Raw genomic sequence first — 23,636 nt, 5'->3', positions numbered from 1 at the left:
ATATAGAGTGACTATAAGCAGGAGAAAGACCTGCTGGCCAGGAGGACCACACTCAGTTCTAGCAAGTTGATGTGCAGTCTGGCCTCCCCTGGGGTCCAAATACCCTGTACAGTATGATCATTCAGGTAAGTGTCCCAACCCAGAAAGGATGTGTCTGTTGTGGTGGTGGCACTGGGGTGGGAGCGCTGAATGTGACTCCTACTCACACTTGTTTTGGGTTCGACGACCAGGTAAGAGAGGTAATGACATATGGTCTTTGTCTGGTGAGCAGACAGACCAGAGAAAGGCCTGCAGGCAGCACAGATGAAGTCTGGTGAATGGGGTCACATAAGTACATGAAGACAAATGGCCTACTAGAGAAAAGCATATTTTCACTATAGTCTTTGGTCTGCAAGTAGCCTCTGTTATCAGACATCTCACTGAAATCTTTCTGTGGGGAGAAAAGATCTCGCTGAAATGGAGTCCAGCATTGCCTCAGTAAAGTTTGTCTGTTGGGGGGGTCAAAATGGACTTTTATTTGTTCACACCAACACCCAGTGCTGCTAGAAGATGGAGCAGGAACAAAGTAACTGATCTAACCTTGTGGTTGGAGACCTATTAGGAGCCAATTGTCCAAATACGGGAAAATTCTGTAATTGTGACATCTCATTTGGTCTGCCACCACAGAGAAAACCCTTATGAATATCATGTGTGCTGTGGCGAATCCAAAGCGAAAGACTGAACTGATAGTGTTCCTGACCTACTAGGAACTGGAGAAAAATTTTAGGGGATAGATGAATGTCTATACAAATATAGGCAGCCATGTTGAGAGGCACGAATCAGATTTGCTCCTCTGGGGAGGCAATTATTGATACTAGTGTATTTCGACTTCCTGAATTTTGACTTTCAAATGAAGATGTTCAACTGTTGAATGTCTAGAAGGGGTTTCCATCCTCCATTTTTTGGGGTGGATTAAGAAGTATAGGGAATAGAACCCTCTCCCTTGAAACGGAGCTGGCCCTTGTTCTATTGGTCCCTGCAGAGGGAATCTATTCCTGCCAAAGAATCTCCTGGTGAGTGGTCCTTGAAGAGGAAGAGGGAAGGTGATTTGTGTGGAGGAAGGGAGAGAAATTCAATGGAGTAATCACAGTTGATAATTTCTAGAACTCAACTGTCTGTCATGACAGAGTCCAACTTGTGGGCAAAAAGTGAGAGATTACCCCAAAGATTGGGGAGGGATAGAAGTGTTTGGTATCAGTAACAGAGGGTGGTTCTTGACTAGGAACAGGTAGAGGTCACAGTAGTAGCGGGGACTGAAAATTAAGACCCATGAACCCTCTGCTGCTTGAGCAGAGGCTGATGGTGGAATGTTTCTCAAGAGGGTCATCTTGACCTACAATCTCTGGACTGAGTTGCATGGCACATATACGTGCCCATGTGTCAAATAAACATAGGAACCATCACTCAAATAACAGGTGTATATATTCTTTATATATATGCAACACCTCCTTTTTCACTACTTGTCCTTCCTGAACTATGCCGATATTCCAGTAATTACCTTTATCCCACTAAGTCTCTCTGATGCCAATTAAGTCATAATTTAGCTTATGTACTAATACTTTTAGCTCTCCCTGTTTATCCCCCATACACTTTGCTTGTGTGCATAGACATCTAATATGTTGTGCAGATTCCTTCATTGTTTTCTCTCTTGATGCTCCTATTTTTCATTCCTCTCCTCCCTGGCCCGTCCCAACATCTAGCCCTCTAAGGTCACCTTTTTCATACTTACCCATAGGCTTTTGTCAGCTGCCCCCTTTGAACCTAATTTAAATCCCTCCTCACTAGGTTGGTTAGCCAGTGTCTGAAGGGGCTCTTTCCCTTCCTGGTCAGGTGGGCCTCATCTCTTCCCAATAATCCTCTTTCCTGGAATAGCATCCCATGGTCTAGGAAGTCAAAACCTTCTGTCAATACTCCCTGCACAGCAATGCATTCATCTCTAGGATGCATATTCTTGCCTGGGCCCTCAATCTCATCCTACTCATCTGCTTTGGGTCATACTAGGCAGTATCCTGAGTGCCCAATTGGTTGAACATGGGGTAGTGGTCAGAGGTCCAATGAGCCTCAGCAACCACTCTGTGATGTCTTGGATGAGGGCTCTGAGCAGGAAGCACACTTCCCAAGATGTTAGGTCAGCAGATGGAAGCCTCCGTGCTACTCTCTACCACCTTGCATCTCCTTCTCTTAGGTGTGGTAGTGTGAGCATCCAAGCCTTGGGGGCAGGTGGCTTCTTCTCAGCCACTGGGGTCTGCTCTTCTCCACCTATTGCCAGTACAGCATCTTATCCTTGACACCCTTATCTCAGTTCAAAATCTTCCTCTGAAGCCCATGTTAACTGAAGCAAATCCAGTAGCAATCAGGAGGTGAAAAATGTTGAGACTTAACAGCAAATGCTGTGAAAGGGTACATGCCAAATGAACCCCAGTTACAGCTTTTACTCACATGCAGTTGCCACGCTTTCTGCAACAGTCTTTGATGAGCACAGTTCCAACAATCCTTCAGGAACAGGTTATGCCAAAAAACTGTCTAGCCTGATACTAATCACAGATGTCTCCCCTGACTTTCCATCTCTATAGCTTCTTAGATTTATAAAAAGGAGCAATGAAAAGATCAAGTTTCACAAGGCTTTCACAGAACTCAGCTTTGTTTTCATGCACATTTACAGGCTGAATTTGTGCATGCTTCAGCTAAAAAGTGAAATGCAATTTATCAGCTGCATTTAATCTGGAAGCTAATGGAACCAGGTCCTCTGCTGAAGCAAGGTTAACAGAACTAATATCCCTGCTATAGCCACCCCCCCCGCCCACCCACACACTTTAAACCTTTTATTTTAAAATAATCAAGGCAATATCAAGACATGCACAACAAATGAGCTTCCTAAACAGATTAATGTGTTCACGATCATCTTCCTGTCAGGATTTTAGCTTGTTTTTAAAACCCAAATGGGTTAAATTAATTCATCCAGTATTCAAGTTAGTGGAAAAAGTTTTGCTCAATTTCTCTTAACCGACTCTGGGAAATCAATTTTTCAGTTCCCAGTTCAAGTGATTTAATGCTGTTTTATATTTTCTTACAGGAGGTATGGCAGTTAGAAGACCTGTGGTAAATCTACTATTCAGGTGTACAAGCAGAACACTCAGTTTGTGCTCCTGTCTATATTTTTTGGACAAGACTGGACAATCCCTTTAAAGCTTGGTTAAAGAATGGATTGAAATATACATAACATCAGAGCATGAAACCTGAAGTCCAAGTTTCTTCGGATCCAGTATTACATTCACTACTGCTTCTAGTAATGGGCATAACATCCACTGTTCTTTTCCATCTACCATCACTATTTACAGGACTTTCCCCCCAAATGCTATAAAATCTCAGTGAGATGATAATTTTTAGAGCCCTACAAATCTGTGAATATCCACATCCGGATACCCAAGGACCATGTTTGTGGATCAACGTGGATCCAAAATTTTGTATCTAGAGCCCTACAAATCTCCAGATATCTGCTTTATATATGTGGATATCTGCGTCCGGGATGGTTTTTGGTTTGGTTATTTTTGGCGGAGGTTAATCTAACTCAAATTTAATTTTTATATTTTTGTGCAGAAGCAAAACAAAGTTTGCAGGATGTGTGCACATCAGTGAGATATGAAAAGAGTAAGCCACATGCCAGAAGAATACTGTTCTGTCCACAAATTTCTGGAATGTTAAAATGCTGCACAAATGAGCAGACATTATGAAATACTACATGCAAATTTAAAAAAATGTAGCGCAAAGATCAACATCTGCAGCATTCAAGGTAAGGACTTGCTTTAATTTTACCATACAGACATACTGTTACTTGGAATTACTGGAATTAATGCCATTGTACAGGATTTTAGTACGCTCATGAAATGTCCAACAGCTACACAAATGGCTTTCCCCTCCAATATGAGACAGACTAGGGTATACCAAGAAACAATCATATATATAGGGAGAATAATAAAGATCAAGATCCCCAATGTATTAAAAATATCAAACTTTTTGATGCAATCCAAAATAAGGTTAAAACATGATAATATATTTTTATGACTGACTAGCTGGATAATCTCTCTATTTATCCAAAGAGTAACAACAAGTTGATTGAAGATTTAAAGTTGTGAATTTAGCGTTTGTTCAGGGGTACCAGGCCCAGCCGTGAAGCCCCTGTGGTACCTCAGGATCTAATTTTCAGGGACTGGGAGGCCTTAATTTAGTCTGTGTTGCTGAGATCCAAGAAAAGAAGCACCAGTGAGTGCAGCCAGCACACCAGGCAAGAGGAGCCAGCTTCCAGCTTACCCAGGTGCAAGTTTGATCTTATCGATTTTCAAATACTCCTTCCTGTCCCCAAAGATCTGTAGTTTTCTCCATCCTATCCATAAGCCATCTCTAAAGCAAAGGGCAGGGCTAAAAGGCAAGGGATTCTTTTACATGGGGCCAAGTTGCAATATTAAGCTTGAGACTTTGCATGCAGAGAGAAATGGCTGCAATTCTGGCAACTGCTCACTTCTGCTGTGAGAAAAATGAGGAAAAGAGCTGGGTGACACTGCCTATTGGAGAAGAGACAGGGAGTGGCAGCTGCATTTGGGGACTGAGTCAGATGGGAATCATACTCCTGGTTGACAGCTATGGAGACTGAAATTGTCTGTTTATATGTAAAGTGGGTATGGCTTCTTTTTTAGCTTCCCAGTCCCAGCCAAAACAAACATGGACTTTGTTTATACAATAGCATTGGAATATCAGTTTCCTTCCTAAAATACTTCAGTGAGTTAGATTTTGATAAAGTATCTGAGTAACCTCTTTTAGGTAGGTGATGAGGCTAAAAACCCTCAAGCAGAACTTTTTTGTATTTAGATGTAGGAAATTGGATCATGGAGGGTACAGGGATCCAACCAAGTGGACCAACATGGTGAGGAAGGACAGCAATGCAAGGACCAGGAGTTGAACCCACTAGGTAACCTGGACAAACTACTCATCTGAACCAATATGTGATGGGTGTAAATGTTCCTTGACTGCTTTGATTCTGACACTGGTGCAGTAATTCAATTCTACATAGTGTTACCAGTACCAAATATACATCATCATGTGAGAGGTAAGCCTCTAAAATTTTTTAATGATGTTCCAGTCACAAGTGTCCTTTGTTGTGCTCTTCAATAAATCCTTTATTCTGGTAAAAAAAAGGAAGCTACTGGACTCTTGCATTCAATTTTTGAGGAGCCAAGTTGCAGAGAAAAGAGACTTTTCTAGCCAAGCATGTTTTGCCAAGTATAATATTTTAGAAGCAATCACCAAAGACCACTTTGAGATTCTCCCTTTTCACTAGAAATTGCTTGAAGATATCAGGTGGGATTTTTTAAATCTTTCAGGACTGGTCTAAATTCCTCTCTCTCTCTCTTTCCATGAATTCAATGGGAGATTTACTATGGACTTCTATGGGAGCAGAATTATGCCAATGCTGAGCCCTTTTGAAAAATCTCATCCATAAATCCTAACTAGCTAATTCAAAAGTCAGTTTTCCGTTGAACAAAAATTGAAATTAGCACATAAGTTATGACTTACTGCTTAGAAAATAACAGCAGGAAAGACAGCCCGGTGAAATCAAAACCTATGTTAAATCAGTAGTTCTGACTTCCAGAGATAATGGAAGGATTTATATCAAAGTGAACTACTGGCTCTCTTGTACATATATGAGAAGGAAAGCAAAGTTGAGAATGCATTTTGTATAAAAAGATGCAGAAGCACATCCATTTAGCACAAGTTTTAGCAAGAGCATGATTGCAAACTAAGTGTAATTTACCTATAACTACATCGTGACCATCTACCAGGCCTGCAGAGAACAGCTCTTGAGAAACGCCATCTGCCGTGTCTGTTCAAAAGGTGAAATGAATGCGTATTAGTGGCCATAAAATAAAAATCAATAATCCAATGCAATTTAAGAAAACATATTTCAGCTTCAAACACCCTAAGTGTGCTTGAATTCAAAACTGTCTTTATTAGAAAAAGATAAGAAAGGGAACCATAATTTCCCATTGATTATTAGCCCATCATACTCTGCAGAGCAACAAACAAGATAACATTTTGATTCTCCATGAAGCCCATAAAAATCATTCCCTGGCATTGACATCTCTCCCCTATTACCTAACTAGATATTTTATATTGCACTCACTGTAATATCTGAGCACCTTACAAGAAAATAAGACGGGGTTGTTGCTGTGTGATTCTCACTCCCTTCCTCCCAAGGCAGAAAAGGCAATCACCTTAAGCTCTCTTATTGAGCTTTCTTTATTATTGTTATGAAGAAAGAGCTACATTGAAGAGATGGGCCCTTTCATTTGGATTTCAAGGTTGTAATTTTCAAGGTCATTTTGATCAGGGAGTTCCATAGCTGTGGAATAGACACTAAGAGCACCATCTTCAACTCCCATGTCTTACTCTGTGTACAGCTCCTTCATTCCTGAAGGATGCAATTCTTGTAGAAAGCCAGGACTAAGGAAGGAGAGAGAGAGTGCCTAAAATAGCCCAATCCCCACTCCTGCAAAGCTTAGACCTACAACCTTGTTCTCAATGTAGTCTGTAAACGGGAGGTCAGATCACTGACCGGAACCCTGGGGTGATGGGATCCTGCCTAATGGTATTTCTTAGTAGGCAGGCTGCTATATTTTTGATCATTTGGACATTTTCCATGGTTTGTATACTCATTCCCAGGCTTAGAGAGAGTTGCAGTAATGCAGCCTGGAGGTCACAAAAGCCTGAATCATGGTGTCTACCTGTCTGTCAGAACAGGGCACTGTCTCCTGGTCAGCCTTGTTCTCTTTCTTTTTATCCCAACGATCAGTAAGAAATCTAGGTAGATGAAGATCTCTTTGGAGGATCATCTAGAGGCTGATCTCCATAATGATTGCCAGTGATAGGGGGTATGTTTGTGTACTTATATTAAAACAAACCATCGCAAAAATACCACTATATAAATAAATTAAATTAATAAGAGAGGAGAGCATATAGCCCTATATATCTCATCAACTGCACTATAGGTATATTTTACCCAAAAGAAAACACACACACACATACACACACACCTCTACCTTCCTATGTCCAAGAAAAAGACATCTATTTTAAGTACACCTCTACCTCAATATAATGCTGTCCTCGGAAGCCAAAAAATCTTACGGTGTTATAGGTGAACCGTGTTATACTGAACTTGATTTGATCCACCGGGGTGCGCAGCCCCCTTGAGCACCACTTTACTGTGTTATATTCAAATTCGTGTTATATTGGGTCGCGTTATATTGGGGTAGAGGTATAATCATAATTTCCCTTCCAATTTAGATTCCTTGTAGGCAGCAGCACTCTTAGTATGTATTCAATTTAGAAAACTCAGTTGCTGTGAAATTTGAAGTATGGTTATTGCCCAAATGTTGGCTAAGTGGACAGTATCTTCTTACTCAACCTATCAGATATATGTTTTAACCAATAATACCTGCAAAAATACAGTTTTAGGGCTTCTTACAACTATTAGCAATAGAAAGCAAATACAGCTGGAAAAGTGAGCTGGATTCTAAAGTTCCAATTACAATAACTTAATTATTAGTGATGATACACAAGCCAGAAATACAGATAACTTTCAGAAAAAGGTGGAGTTTGCAGAATTGGCAAACACTTCTCACTTGTAAAACTGGGCAAATTTTATATGGAAGCCATAAGAGACTCAAATGTGGACCCTCACAATGCCATTTTCAGAGTACTATTTCAGACTATAATCACATGTGCTTTCAGGGATAACTTACTCGACTTTCTATCACTCACACAATGATTAATTTATTGTTACACCATAAAAATGTACATGCTGTAACTCACGTCACCTTGCAAAGTGACCTTTCTATATACTGCATATTTCACTAGATTAAAAAGTGAAACAAAAAATCTATTCTGTATCTATTATACTGTAAAAGATATAACCTTGTCACTAGAATTTACATATTCTGCACTATTTTTGTTTGGTTTAAGTAGTGTAATATACAACTTTGCATACTAGGAAACACTTCAGAGTGGTAATTTTATTACTGTTAATGGTTAATATAATTTTGAAATACCCTTTTGAGCACTAAAAGAATTATTTTAATTAAAGGTCGGCTTACCTCTGCCTGGAGTAAACTCAAATCGTATGTCATTAAGTTCTTTTCTAGAGTTCCTGAAAAACATCCAGTGCAAACATTAAAATAAGTTGGAATAAGCTGTGCTTCATTACAAGTGTATTCAACTATATAAATAAGTTGCTGTTAATATATAAAAAGCATTTCACAGTTTTATGTTCTACTGTTACCCAACTGGAGTATAAAATAAAAGCAGACATAAATAAGTGAAAATCCCAGGGAAATTTAACAATACTGGTCTTATAAGAGCAACCAACAGAATTATGTATTTTTAAATTATTAAAAAAAAATAGTGGCATCCGATCCGTAAAGCAAACTTTTATTATGGGGGTGGGGAACCCAGCTCCAGTTCTCTAGTACAGGAACAGCTCATACTTTAAAGTTGTTGGGATAATCGCTGCTGCAGTATTTCAGTACGGTACTTCAAATTTTCAGTACTTGATGTATAAAATCTTAATAAAACTCTGTACAATGAAACAAGAATACGTTGGCGATTATGGTGGATTATATTTAGGTTTTTTTTTAGATTTAAAACAAACAAACAATCTTGGCCACACCATTTACAGCCAGACAATTTCAGGGACCCACATGCTAGAATAAACCCAGAAAACTAATACAAAATAAACATCAGACTCTGTATATAACCCTAATAATGTTAGTTTTCAAGTGAAACAAAAAACATAAAGCAATGTTTTGAAAGACAAAAAAGTCTCCCAGCATAAAGTTATATAAACATATATGTACTATAACATCAGAAGCAAATCATCTCTCTACCACCCATCTTCCAGCGAGTACAAAAATACAGAGCAAGAAAAATGGTTTCTTTTGTTTTTCCCTCCTTGCCTGACAGTTAATGAGAAACAGTACAAAACATGGAAGTCTTGGGAATTCAAAACTGTAAGCAACTCAATAAGAACTCTACTTTTTGGTTTCATGTGCTGGCTGCCACTTCCTGCAGTGCACATTGGCTGGGAACGGCAAACCGCAGCCACTGGGAGCTGTAGGCGGCTGTGCCTGTGGACAGTCAATGTAAACAAACTGTCCCATGAACCACCAGAGGATTACTCTGACAAGGTGCGTGCGGCCCGCAGGCAACTAGTTGCCCACAACTGCTCTATAATGTTTAATAAAATTGGTTGGAAAACTTTTCAAGATTTCATTGGTAATATACACACTCGAACACTTATTTTATGTATCAGAGGGTAGCCGTGTTAGTCTGGATCTGTAAAAGCAGCAAAGAATCCTGTGGCACCTTATAGACTAACAGACGTTTTGGAGCATGAGCTTTCGTGGGTGAATACCCACTTCCTCAGATGACATGCATCTGAGGAAGTGGGTATTCACCCACGAAAGCTCATGCTCATGCTCCAAAACGTCTGTTAGTCTATAAGGTGCCACAGGATTCTTTGCTTATTTTATGTAGTTCAAGTCAGCCACATTGTCTATTCATTCTTTAGGAGCCTACATTCAATATTAAAAATCCAACAGTTTCACCAAGTACAAAAATCTCTTCGGTCTTCTGTTAAAACTTGTAAGCTACTGTCTGCAGAAACCATTGCTTGTATCTGTCCTGTGAAAGATACTATATTACTATGTAAAACTTACAAACAAGTTAATTGACTTTGTTCTTAAAGTGAACACTAGGCTACCACCCATTCTGTGAACCTTAAGCTGTAACTGATACAATGTAAACAACCGCTATACGCCATTAAGTGACTTTCACTTCATTGTAACGGCAACGGCTCCTAGGAACAGACCCCCACCCTCTGTGATTAAAGGGCCGGGAGTCTCAAATAAATTAGTACACACTCCAAAAGTGGTGGAGACAGTAAATTAAAACATGGTTAAGATAGGGAATGTATATTGATGAATGCTTGATGTACATGAATGGTTAGGGAGGTGCCAGCCTAGAAAGGGAGTATGCATCAGCTGAAGAATGTGTCAAGTGGACCACTAGACAACCTCCGGAGGGTAAACTGGGATCCACCCCAACACATGGAAGGATGAGAAACACAAACTTTGGACAGTCTGGAGCCACCAGGAATGTGCCATCTGCTGATTGAGTCAGCAACAGCAGGATGAAACAGTTCCCATAAACTAACATAGGAATTAATTCCTATAAGAATGCACTCTAAAGACTGAGGACTTTGAGTCTCTGGTTCTGCTGCCAACTTCCAGGAGCATCAGGTGCATCTGACACAGACTCGGCTTCATCCTTACGACCAAGATACCTGGCCAGTAACTTGGCATGAGCAACTTCGAGGCTGGTAACTATAACATCTATACAGAACTTGAATGAATGATTGTGCGAATGAATATTTTATATATTTATTACACACACACACACACACACGTTGTGTATAAGGAATAAGTAGTGATAGGAATAAGTAGTTAAACAACTTTGTTTACTTTTATCTTTTGCTTTATTATTATATTTACAATAAATGTGGCATCTTTGCCTTATCCCTTCTAATAAGATCCTGCTGGTTTTTATTCTATTGGTATAACATATAAACCATGCAAACTACTTCGGTCCCCGTACTCTCTCTTCTCCACATCCTTTCCTCAGGCATTGCAGTGGGGGAGATTTAGGTTGGATATTAGGAAAAACTTTTTCACTAGGAGGGTGGTGAAGCACTGAAATGGGTTACCTAGGGAGATGGTGGAATCTCCTTCCTTAGAGGTTTAAGGCCAGGCTTGACAAAGCCCTGGCTGGGATGATTTAGTTGGGATTGGTCCTGCTTTTAGCAGGGGGATGGACTAGATGACCTCCTGAGGTCCCTTCCAACCCTAATATTCTACGATTCTATGCCAACTAACCTGTTCTGTAATTGTTAACACAATGTGCACTCCTTCCAACCAGCCCAACCTACAGCATGGATTCAGGTTTAGCATGAGAGAAGACTGTAGCTAGTGGCAAGATCCCTTTATTAATGCAAGTATCTAAAAGGTTAGGGGCCCACATGGTCTGACCTGCCCTTTGCAGTCACTGGATGCTCTCATCTTGGATCTCTTTTCCTTCCCTGATCCTGAAGGATTTAGGCATTTGTTGAAAGCTGTATTACAGGTATAGCCCATGCATCTTTTTGGAGCTCCATGACTTAGTTTAACCATGGCAAAAATCCATGCACTGTACCCTAGTGGGGAAGGTAAACAGTGATCAATATGGTGATATAGCTCCATAAGAAAGCTGCATGTAAGTGCACGTAACTGAACTGCATCCCTACATACTAGATGAGTGTGTGTTGTGGACAGAAACAGGCTGGCACAGAAACCAATGTTGGGGGTGGGACAGGGTGGTGATTGCTGGCGGAAGAGGGCAGCGACACAACCCTCAACATGGACCATATGGCTAGGAACTGTGAAAGGAGGCGGGATGTGATTGTGGCTGTTAGTTCAGTTAGAAGAGTGCCTGCACTGCAGGCCTGCACCCTGCCCATATAGTGTTGTCACGTTGTCCCTGCTTTGGTCTCTGTGCAAAGCTTGGTTTTCGTCAGGGTGAGGTGAGTTTCACCCACAATATGGATTTAACAACAATTTAAAAAACTAATTTCTATATACAAGTTCTCTAAATATATCCAAGCTACTAGTACTTATTGGGGAGTAAAACTGGAGGTTAGTTTATAGCTATAAAATATGCTTGAGTGGTCCAAGTGTAAAATAAACTTCGGAATACTATCTGAAATGTGTAAGACATCATTCACCTGTCATTCACCTGCTCCAATAGCTTAGCAAGAGCCAATCAAATTTTTAACACAGCTTTTTAGAAAAAACAAAAATATTCATTTGGGCAGCTCAATGAAGTTTTCATCTGAGAAACTATTCAAGGGTTTTTCCCCCCATTCTAGCTGTAGCAATGTTTATAAAACTGCATTAATGCAAACAGTTCCTTTTTCCAGTACTTTTTCCACTCAGAGGTTCTTCCCACGAATACGAGATCAGACTGCTTATATAGATGGTACAGCACTGAAGCCTAAAAACTGCTGCCTTCATATATACCAGGAAAAAAGCATTTCAGCCAGTTCAGCATGCAGCCAGTTCAGCATGCAACATGTTTCCTATACATCCTAAAGAATTTCTTTAAGATTCTACAGGGATTATGCTGCAAAAATCTCCTTTCCATTCAGATTTCCAATTTTGGTATCAGTTAATAACTTTCATCATCAATAAAACATTCATTCATTTGCAAAATAGAAATCCATCTCATTTTTGGAAACAGCAAGCGGGCTAAGCCCCGAGACTAACTTAATTGCTGTAGCAGACACTTTTTTCTAATGAATAGCTCAATATACTTGAAAAGCTAACAGCAGTAGAATGTGTTCTTCAGTCCATTATTCTTCTCTTCAGTAAGGGAACTATAAGCAGGTTCAAATTTCAGTGTACCAGGCCATAAAGTCTTACTGTGGGAAACCTAAATCCAACAGACAGACACATTCAGCCATGACTGAGATCTATCATCACTTGCTAGAAACATTATATAGTCAGGAAACAGCAAAACATAACAAAAATGGATACTTCACCCTACTAGAATGAGCTAGAAGATATTGAAAAATTACAAAGCTACAAGCAATGTTTATAATGAAAAGTATCCACCTACTGAAAATACCAGACACTTGAAAATTATTTCAACTTTGAGGTATCTGGCACTTTATTCTAGTAAAACAGATACTAACAGGTAATTTGGTATAATCTAATAGAAAGACAGATAATGCAACTATGCAGTTTTCTGATTAGTAACATACAGCCTTTTATTAAGCTCATTTGCTTCTGCCATTAAGTCCACATCCATTAGTCAGCAGAGAATTATAGTATAAAATGATGTTTCTCTCCGGAAAAACCAGGGAGGCTATGGCTTTCAAGTAGCCTTACCAAGAAAAGAAAAAGCTCTTTCATTCTTTGGGCTTACTTCCAATATCAGAGTCACAGAAATATGTGGAATAATTTCTTCAGCAAAGGGCTGACAGTGAACTTCACATTAAACACCCATTCTTGAAAAAGCAAGTGAGCCAAATGTCTTAACATCTCCCTTAAACAGGACACTGTTTCACCAAATGCAAGAGGCATCATCTCCTGGCACTCGGTATCTGCATACTGCCTTTTGAAGTTAGTGCAACAGGAGCACCAAATCTTTACTCCATGCCTTTATTGGGATGAACAGTAGACTCATACTCCCTCAGACGTGTAGACAATGCTGAATTGTCCAGGCTATGTGTGTTTTCACTGGCAAACTGAGAAATCCAAAATGCAACACTTGGGAACACTACATCAGTTTGTACTATTCTGATTGCTGTGTGTCTAGCAACTGCAGAATAAGTTTTCCCAGCTGGAAAATACAGTATATAACAAGACATTAAAGTATTATATATGATTTGATGCAAGTTACTAATAAGCAACTTTTAAATGCTCCTTCTGACTTTCAGAGCAGCATGTATGCAAAACACATTTTAACAGTTATAAAAGGGAACTGCATCGTTTCATTGTATGCAGTTTGCTTCCCAGGGAAGTGAAAGGACTGCTATAGTCTGGAGTTTGGGGTTGACGACTTTTTTTGGACTGTGGCATTTTACAACAGAAAGACTAAATTATGACAATTTTCACTGCACCAAGACACAAGCCACAGGCCTCAAGATACCACAAAATTAGCTAAAAAGTTCTGTAGCGCTTATTGGTCATGCTACATGTAGTTTGAGAGTGCAACTTTCAAAGACAGGATACAATTGTTCCATGATGTGGACTACCCCTTACAGATTCTCCGACGGACCACTTCCCCTCTTCACAGACAACCTTGAAGAAGAATTTGTGGACAAATGCACCAGCAAACCAATGAAATATCTGAGATACATAGGATGATATTTTCATCTTCTGGACAGACAATCTAAACTCCCTCAGATTTCTACCATAATCACAACAACCAACATTCATCCATTAAACACTCTCTCAAACATTTTCACACTAGCATCAGCTTCAATAATGAAACCTACAGACCAGAAACCTAGAGACCACCACACCTACCTTCCCAAATCCAGTAATCACCCCAAACTCACCAAGAAATCAGTTATCTACAGCTAGGCACTTCTGTACCACAGAATATACTTTGAGGAGACAGTCCAGGATATATATCTTAAAACATTTAGAAATGAAAAGAGATCTAGTATGTCATTCAGTCTCTCCCCCTACCAAATGCAGCCGCCCCCAACAGTACAATTTAAAAAAACTAGATTGAACATGTTACAAGACATCAGTTTAGGGGCTTCCACCTCTTCCTTAGGCCAGCTACAGACAGGGTGCTGTAACAATTTGTAGAGTGGGGGTGATGAGAGCCATTGAACCAAACTGTAAACTTTGTATATCAGTCGTCCCCAACCTTTTTCGTCTGGCAGGTGCCAGATGACGAGCCACGGAGGACCCGTGGCGGCGGAGGAGCATCCGCCAAAACACCGCCGACAAGCGGCAACATCAATAGGCATAGCTGCCGAAATGCCACCAAAAATCACCTTTGGATGACGCCGCTTGTCGGTGGCATTTCGGCGGATGTTCGTCTGCTGGCCACACACAATTGCCTGCTGCATTCCCTTCATTCATTAATTGTGCAACAATCAAACAAAGCAAGTCTTTTGTTAGGCAAGACCCATTCTCCAGCAATCCACAATGCTTATTGCTTACAGTCCCATTATCCTCTAGACATTTAATGTTTTCTTTAAATTATTTGTTGCATTTTAAGAAGGCCAGATAAAAGCTACACTTGGGTTTCGGGAGTTCAGAGCATCACTTCTTTCTTTTGGTGTCAACTGCCTTTACTTTTCTGGTCTTCAGCTATCCCTCCAGGGCTAATTAGTGTAAGTGATGCAATAAATTAACTTGTTAATTCCCTTGATACACTTGGATGCAGGTCCTGTGGACTAGCTAATTTGTATGTAGATTTCCCAAGTATTCCTTCCTTTTCTTTCTTTTCTTTTTTTTTTTAAAAGCAACTCCTATTTTGTAAGGTATAGTTACTTTTCATTAGTTAGTTGTTCAAACTGATTCCATGTATTTTTGTTAGACAGAAATGTTAGAAGAAAGGAATTCAGTACCTTAGTCATTAATTTAATCTCCCTCATTATTTGTTAACAGCACCTACTTTCTAGTACTACTACTCTCTCTAATGTATCTATGAAATTCTACTCTTTGAAACACACACACACACCCCTTTTTGCAGTCCCTTGTCATGCTTATTTGGCAGCTATGTTTCTTGCTTCTTCAGAAGCACTGTAGCCAGGGGCACATTAATTATGGTAGTTTGGGGAGATTTCCCAGCTTTTTTCCTGCAGTAGAGCAGCTTACACTAAAGCACATTAACTGGAGTTAAATTTTCCAAAACTGCTTTTTTGATAGCTAATAGGCACATTAGTCATTTCCCGGTGCCAAAGTTCTACAGAGCCACTTTAAATCACCCCTTACCAAAACATAATGAATGACTATTTAATCATACCACAACATTTTGGCAGGCATCACCCTTGCAATGTGATTTTGGTATTTAAACCCTGCACTTTATGACAGATATTTTTAAATCCTTCATTGATTTTTTGCTTTCATTGTTATCATGTGATGCAGATGTTAAACAGCTAAGATATCCCCTTTCTGGTTTGATCAGCACTATGCTTTCATACAGAAACCAAAGCAAGGTGGTTGCCCATTTAGTCACTAGTCTTTCTGAACCTGGCCTTTCCTCTTTTAGAAAGATGACCCAAAGGCCAAAATAGAATAAGTAAGTGTGTGTATGTCTCTCTACAAAACAAAAATTCTGCTTTAAAAGCAATGACTGTGGGAAATACAACCACTGAAGCTGCAAAATGAACTTGATTGTTTGGGTGGGGCGGGGAGAGCATGAGACATGAAGACAGTATAATTTCATGCACCCACATTTAAAAAAAACACATTAAGTAGTTTTACAAATAATTACCTAACTATACTCCTACTATGGTCACGTAACCATGTTCCACAGGCTACCTACAAAGAATCTACCATTACTGACTATCATATATGGTTGAAGCTTAAGATAGGACACTATGGGTATGGCTACACTTACAATTTTGCAGTGCTGGTAGTTACAGCTGTGTTCGTACAGCTGTGTAGGACCAGCGCTGCAATGTGGCCACACTGACAGCTACCAGCGCTGCAGTGTGGCCACATTTACAGCACTTGCAGCGCTGTTGGGAGTGGTGCATTGTGGGCAGCTATCCCACAGAGCACCTCGTCCCATTTTGGCGCTGTGGCTTGTGGGAAGGGGAAGGAAGTGTGCGGGTCTTTCCGCTTCCTGTTCCAACGCCCCGTGATGCTTTGCTGCACATTCCGAGCAGTTTGGCGGCATTGTGATTCTGCAGCGCGATTTCTGAGATTTCTGTTACAAATGGAGCCTGAGCTGCTGAGGACCTTGCTGATGAATGTTGCCAGCACATCACACATGGCAGTGAAGCTATTCCTTCAGCTGCAAAGTGACAGTGAGGAGTCAGATGATGATATTGAAACGCCTGACGCTCAAGACACTCAATTGCTTGTGGCAGTAACAGACGTGCTCAGCACCGTGGAACGGCGCCTTTGGGCTCGGGAAACCAGCACTCAGTGGTGGGATCACATCGTCCTGCAAGCCTGGGATGATGAGCAGTGGCTGCAGAACGTTCGGATGAGAAAAGCCACTTTCATGGGACTGTGTGCTGAGCTCGCCCCTACCCTGCGGCGCAGGGACACGAGATTGAGAGCTGCCCTGCCAATGGAGAAGCGGGTGGCTATTGCAATCTGGAAGCTGGCAACTCCAGACAGCTACTGATCGGTGGCGAACCAGTTTGGAGTGGGAAAGTCCACCGTTGGAATGGTGCTGATGCAAGTTTGCACAGCCATTAATCGCACCCTGCTAAGAAGAACTGTGACTCTTGGGAACGTGCAGGACATTGTGGATGGCTTTGCAGAAATGGGTTTCCCTAACTGTGGAGGGGCAATAGATGGGACGCATATTCCTATTCTGTCACCACCCCACCTGGCATCAGAGTACGTTAACCGCAAGGGGTATTTCTCCGTGGTTCTGCAAGCGCTTGTGGATCACCGTGGGCGTTTCACTGACATTTACTCAGGATGGCCTGGAAAGGTGCCCGATGCACGCATATTTCGGAACAGTGCCCTGTTCAGGAGGCTGAAGGCCGGGACTTTTTTCCCAGACTGCAAGATCACAGTAGGGGACGTGGAAATGCCCACTGTGATCCTTGGAGACCCCGCTTACCCCTTAATGCCATGGCTCATGAAACCGTATACAGGGAAGCTTGACAGGAGCAAGGACCGGTTCAACTACAGGCTGAGCCGGTGCAGAATGACTGTGGAGTGTGCTTTTGGCCGTTTGAAAGCCCGCTGGCATTGTCTTTATGGGAAGCTAGATTTGGGGGAAAGCAGCATCTCCGCTGTTATATCCGCGTGCTGTACCCTCCATAATATTTGTGAAGGGAAGGGTGAAAGATTCAGTGAGGAATGAACCTCCGAGGTTCGACGCCTAGAGGATGAATTTGCACAGCCAGAGAGCAGGGCTAATAGGGAGGCCCAGGAAAGGGCTTCAAGGATTAGGGATGCTTTAAGGGAGTAATTTGATGCTCAGAGGCAACAGTAATGTTTGGTGCCTTTGCTGTGCTTTGTTCTACCTTGGGGTACAAAATTTACCACTTCCTGCAATAATAAAACGTATTGAAAAAGACATAAAATCCTTTATTCAACATACAGTACATAAAAGGCAAGGGGGGTTAGGGTGGTGGACTGTACATTCAGAGGTTTGAATATGTCCTATCTGGATTACTGTTCAATGTCTGCTGCACTTCAGGATTACTATGCTGCAGGGTAATGGGGGTGGAGTGCACAGGGTAAGAATTATAGTTATCAGGGCTGGTAGGTGATCGTACAGGTGTTGGGGGCAGATGGGGGTAATAAGAAACTGGCTGCTGGAGAAAGGTGTTTTGTGCAAATACTGGGGAACAAGAAAGAGAGCTTTGGGAGGGCTGTGGGTTACCACGGTACATATCTGCCTGCATGGCTACGAGAGACACGAAAGACTCAGTTTGGCGAGCCAGGAGGCTTATCATCTGCTCTGAGGTTTTTTTGCTAGCCAATTCCTTTCTCCTGCTTTCTGTTTGCCTCCCCTCATGCATTCTCTCTCTCCATTCATACATTTTCTCTCTCCATTCCTGTGTCTTCCTACTTTCTCTGTTGTAGTGATTCATAACTGATTTGATCAATTCTTCTTTTGATTTTCTGGGATTTCTTCTCAAGTTCTGCAATCGACGTGAGACAGGTGATCCGGCTGCATTAGTCAAGGTCACTAGAAAAAAGAAAGATAGAACCATATAATACACAGAGGCTACATTGTTTATTATCACACAGTGAAGGAGTTTTTAGACTTTTGGTAGCGTCCTTCGCACATACCTCACATAACACAGAGAGGCCAGGGAAGCTAAGTCATGGCGAGCAATGGGGTGAGTGTTTTTCCCCCCGAGTTCCCCTTGGGAGGGGGAATTGACCGATGGGTCACTGGGGTTTATCTGCACTGGGTACAGGACGTAGCTGGTGTCCTGCACAGGGGACAGTAGTGAACAGGAAGGTGGCGAGCTGCTGCCGGGGGGGGGGGGCGCGTTAATGCCGTCCTGCTGGTGGGGGGGGGGGGGAAGCACAGCTGTGCTGGCTGCCTGCTGGGAGGGATGGGGGAACACCGGAGCGCACCGCGGGGCTACCAACGTGCTTGGAACACCGGAGTGCACCGCGGGGCTGGCTGCCTGCTGGGAGGGGTGGGGGAACACCGGAGTGCACCGCGGGGCTACCAATGTGCTTGGAACACCGGAGCGCACCGCGGGGCTGGATGCCTGCTGGTGGGGGGGGAGGGGAGACCGGAGCGCACCGCGGGGATAGCTACGTGCTGGGAAAGGTGGGGGGGTGACCGGAACGCACCGCGGGGCTGGGGGGTGGGACCGCGAACCTGGCGCCCTGCACTCAAGTATCCCTAAATTCTCAACAGGGTTTCCTTCTGCCAGATATATCACTGCTGCGTGTTACCTGGGAAGAGAGGGAGGGTCTTCTACAGCAATGTGGATTCCGCCCTGGCCCCTATGCAGCTTGCCTGTGTGCAGCCACGGTCCCCCCACCCCTCACTGCACAGTGGATCGGACGAGATAGTCTGACCGGGATAAGGACCACGGTGGCTCTCCCAATCAACTTGAGAAAGCAAATTGCAAACGCTCTAGCTGAAACTTTTCAAGAGATTACCGAGGCAGATTACAGAGACGTGATAGAGCAAATCAAGGGCTATTCCACGTTTAGGCATGCATGCAGGCAGCCATAACCCAAACCCTCCTCTCCCAAAACATAAAAATCTACTTACCCTGAGCACGCTCCTCAGTTTCTTCCTCACCAGCAACTTCCTGCTGCTGCGACTGGCTAGCCTCCTCCTGGCTTGAGAAGAGCTCCTGGCTGCATGCCTCCTGGGACTCCGGGGTGTCTCCCTCCACGCCAGTAGCCTCACTGTCGGCTTCCTCTACACCCTCCCCCACTTCTCCCTGCTCTGAACTCTCCATCGTGCTCCTAGGATTGGCAGTGGGGTCACACCCAAGTATGGCATCCAGCTCCTTGTAAAAACGGCAGGTTGTGGGGGCAGCTCCTGAGCGGCGATTTCCCTCACGGGCTTTGCAGTAAGCACTCCTCAGCTCTTTAATTTTGACCCTGCACTGCAACGCATCCCATTCATGGCCCCTTGTCAGGAAGGACTGCGATATCTGCCCATAGGTATCAGAATTTCTCCTTCTGGAGCGCAGCTGTGCTTGCACAGCCTCCTCACCCCAAACACTGATGAGGTCCTGCAGCTCTGAATTGTTCCATGCTGGGGCTCGTTTGGGGCGTGGAGGCATGGTCGCTGATTGATTGAATGATTGATTGCACTCCACACCTGGCTGAGCAAACAGGAAGGGTATTTTTAAAATTCCCGGGGCATTTAAAGGAGGGGTGAGCTGAGCCCAGGGCAGTGGAGTGTGCATGATTACCAGAGAGGCTTCTAAGGTATGCTGGGATACCTCCTTATGCCACGGAGGTCAATAAAAGCGCTGGTGGGTGTCCACACTTGCTGACCAGCGCTGGATCACCAGCGCTGGATCCCCTACACCCGAGGCTCGACCGGGTGTACAGCCAGCGCTGCAACCAGGGAGTTGCAGCGCTGGCCGTGCTTTGCAAGTGTGGCCACATCCTAAGTTGCAGCGCTGTAACCCCCTCACCAGCGCTGCAACTCTGTAGTGTAGCCAAGGCCTATGTTTTTGCAACTGTAAGTTCAACAGATAATAAATGAGAGTACATTTTTTTTTTATTTGTAAAGTGTCCATCAGCTAGATCTCTAAATGCTGATATGAATGAGATCATAGTGAAATCGGTGTCTGAAAACTAGACAGACTACAGTTCAAATAAAGTTGGGCTAGCCGGGATAGATGACAAGCAGCAAGTCTCCATGGATTTCTTTTTAATATTATACCAAAACTTATTTTTTTTTTAAATAAGCAGTAAAGCTACTGAAAACAAGTTGTTTTGCTTTTAGCCCACTTTCTAAAAGAAAATGGATACAGTGCTTCTTATTTATCAATTTCAACTTCAAGAAAGTTTGTGATTTCATATATTTATTGTTCTGAAATACCAGAATCTGTACAAAATGATGTTTTGTACAGATACGGAAGTTTCATATGACTGTTCACTGAATACTCTTCATGAGGAACACAAGCAACACTCTTTTCCACAATGAGACTCCAAGACCTCCCTTTTCTGCCTCCTTCCCAAGAAAGGACAGGTTGACAAGGGAAAAAATAAAAATAAAAATCAGCTTGTAGATCTATTTTGATCTAGCATGAAATGACACGAAAGGTTATTCCAGGGCTACTGCCAGTTTCATGCCTGAAAAAGATGGTTAGCAGACATGCATACAAAAAACAAATAAAAAATTAAAAGAAAAAAAGTGGAATTTATGTTCAGCTCAAGATCTGGATGAAATGTTGGTTTTTGTTTTAGGGGTGGATGAGCCAGTCTGTATATTTTCTCATCTGCCTTAAAATGATCCAGCTTATTTAAAAGCCATATGCCTACTGTAGATGACAAACTATTCCAGATAGGAGTATAACCATATTATCCTGCCTACCTTGTTAAGTTTGAGAAGATAGAAAAGAGTTTCTCTTTCACAGTGGAAGGGGGAAAGAAGTAACCATTATGAACCCACACGACACGGTAAGCAAATGTTTTTTGTTTTGATGGGAAGGGGGAGGGAACACTAAAATGGGCTTCTAAGAACTAGGCTTGGAATACTTCTACATAAAAGCATGTAACAGGGACGTCTGTATTCATTACCTGTACAGCTATCTCAGACCATCTTTAACACACAGGGGGATATTCTATCTTCAGATAGACAGCAATAGTAAGAAACTAAGCTGTGCTGATGCCAGAATACTCACTCTCACCCAGCTGCAACCTGGTTTCACTCTGTCTTAACTAAGCCAGACATACACAGGTAGCTGCAGCAGCCTGACCTGAGGAAGGATTCCCCACACCCACCCTTTGATTTCTCCATATCCTCTCTTCTCTCGGGTCATTATAAAAGCCTCTGTGTACCTTCAGCAACTGAGCAGCCAGGTGGAGGATCAATACCCAATTAAGGGAATCATGAATGAAGAGCAGGACGGCATCTCTCAGGAGATAAGAGAAGCCCTCTCTTCTCTCTTGAATGCTCCACTAGGACAAAAGAGCCAATTTGAGACCCAACATTCTTGGGTACTAAATATAAATGTTGGCCCATGCTCTAGGAGGCACTATTAAATCTCCACTCTAAAATTAAGAGTTCTAAAGCTCTACAAACGTAGCCCACCCAAAGGAGTCTGGGCAAATAGAACTGAAGATAAAAAAACAAAACAAAAAACCAAACCCACCAATTTAATAAACTCCTCTTTATGAACTATTCTTTCTTCTTCGAGTGATTGCTCACATCCATTCCAGGTAGGTGTGCGCGCCGCGCGTGCACGTTCGTCGGAAACTTTTTTACCCTAGCAACTCCAGTGGGCCGGCAGGTCGCCCCCTAGAGTGGCGCCGCCATGGCGCTCTATATATACCCCTGCCGGCCCGCCCGCTCCTCAGTTCCTTCTTACAGCCATGTCGGTCGTTGGAACTGTGGAGCGCGGCTTAGCTGTCCTCCACATCCCTAGCTCTCCTAGTTCTCTATCGCTTGTCTATCGTTCATCTCTAGTTCCATTATAGTTGTTAATTAGTTTGTTAAGTAGATAGTTTAGTTAAATAGTTGTTAAGTAGTTCTTTGCCGGGGGCTTAGCCCTTCCCGGCACCCGGCGCCAGGCTCATGCCTGTTTCGCCGGGCTTCAAGCAGTGTGCGGCCTGCAAGAAGCCCATGCCTACCAGCGATCCCCACGAAGCGTGCCTGAAGTGCCTCGGGGAATCGCACAGATCCGACAAGTGCCGCATCTGTAAGGCTTTTAAGCCGAGGACAAAAAAGGAGAGGGATCAGAGGCTCCGAACTCTCCTAATGGAGGCGGCACTTGACCCGTCGGCTTCGCAGGCCGTGGTATCGGCACCGGCACCGGATCGCTCCGGCACCGAGAAGACTCCCCGGCACCGACCTTCTCCGGCACCGGAATCAGAGCCAAGGCCGTCGAAGTCTGATACTCCGGCCAGGCAGACCCGGCTTGAGCGCCCGGCCTCGACATCGGCCGCGGCGCCGCCGGCACCGTCAGCACCGTTGACTCCGGGCCCGGCGGGTCCGTTGAGTCCGGTGCCGCCGAGCTCCCCCATGAGATCTGGGGTTGAGGTAGTGGTCCCATCCACACCGGAGATCTTCGCCTCGGCTCGGGACCTTATTGCCCTGACTGAGCCCACTCGGCTGCCACCCCCGGTACCTCCGGTGCGGGTTGTGTCCAGAGGCAAGCCCATGCTGTCGGCGCCGCCCAGAGACAGTCGTTCGCCATCCAGGTCCCGACGTCTTGGGCGCTCCAGATCCCGACGCCGCTCGCAGTCCCGGCATCGCTCCCCTCAGCGGTACCGGTCGCACTCGCGGCAACGGTCGGCATCGAGACGGTCGCGGTCAGGCTCCAGTCGGCGACAACGGCACCGCGACTCCAGGAGCAGGTCCCGACGCTACTCGCCGCACCGGTCGACCTCCCGGCACCGTGCTGGTGGCAGGTCCCGGTCTCGGTCGACCTCCCGGCGCCGAGCTGGTGGTAGGTCCCGGTCGACCTCCCGGCACCGAGCTGGTGGCAGGTCCCGGTCGACCTCCCGGCACCGAGCTGGTGGCAGGTCCCGGTACCGAAGCGGCACCCGGTACCGATCAGGATCCCGGCACCGTGATAGATCCCGGTCCCGATCCCGGTCCCGGCACCGATATGACTCCCGGCACCGGTCCCCGGC

General features: G+C 43.6%; 1 protein-coding gene across 2 annotated transcripts in view; it reads right to left on the bottom strand.

Moving 5' to 3' along the window:
- Positions 1–23,636, bottom strand: part of STK39 (serine/threonine kinase 39) — a 185,665-nt gene that overhangs the window by 26,048 nt on the left and 135,981 nt on the right. For both annotated transcript variants that reach the window (XM_030580834.1, XM_030580836.1), the window contains 2 exons: positions 8,184–8,236; positions 5,846–5,914 (listed from right to left, as the gene is read on the bottom strand). In XM_030580834.1, the coding sequence (XP_030436694.1) occupies positions 5,846–5,914; positions 8,184–8,236 (122 nt within the window). The remainder of the gene's footprint in view (positions 1–5,845; positions 5,915–8,183; positions 8,237–23,636) is intronic.

The sequence above is a fragment of the Gopherus evgoodei genome, chromosome 11 (genome assembly GCF_007399415.2).
Source record: "Gopherus evgoodei ecotype Sinaloan lineage chromosome 11, rGopEvg1_v1.p, whole genome shotgun sequence".
Taxonomy (NCBI): Eukaryota; Metazoa; Chordata; order Testudines; family Testudinidae; genus Gopherus; species Gopherus evgoodei.
This window is presented reverse-complemented; position numbering and strand designations above follow the sequence as displayed.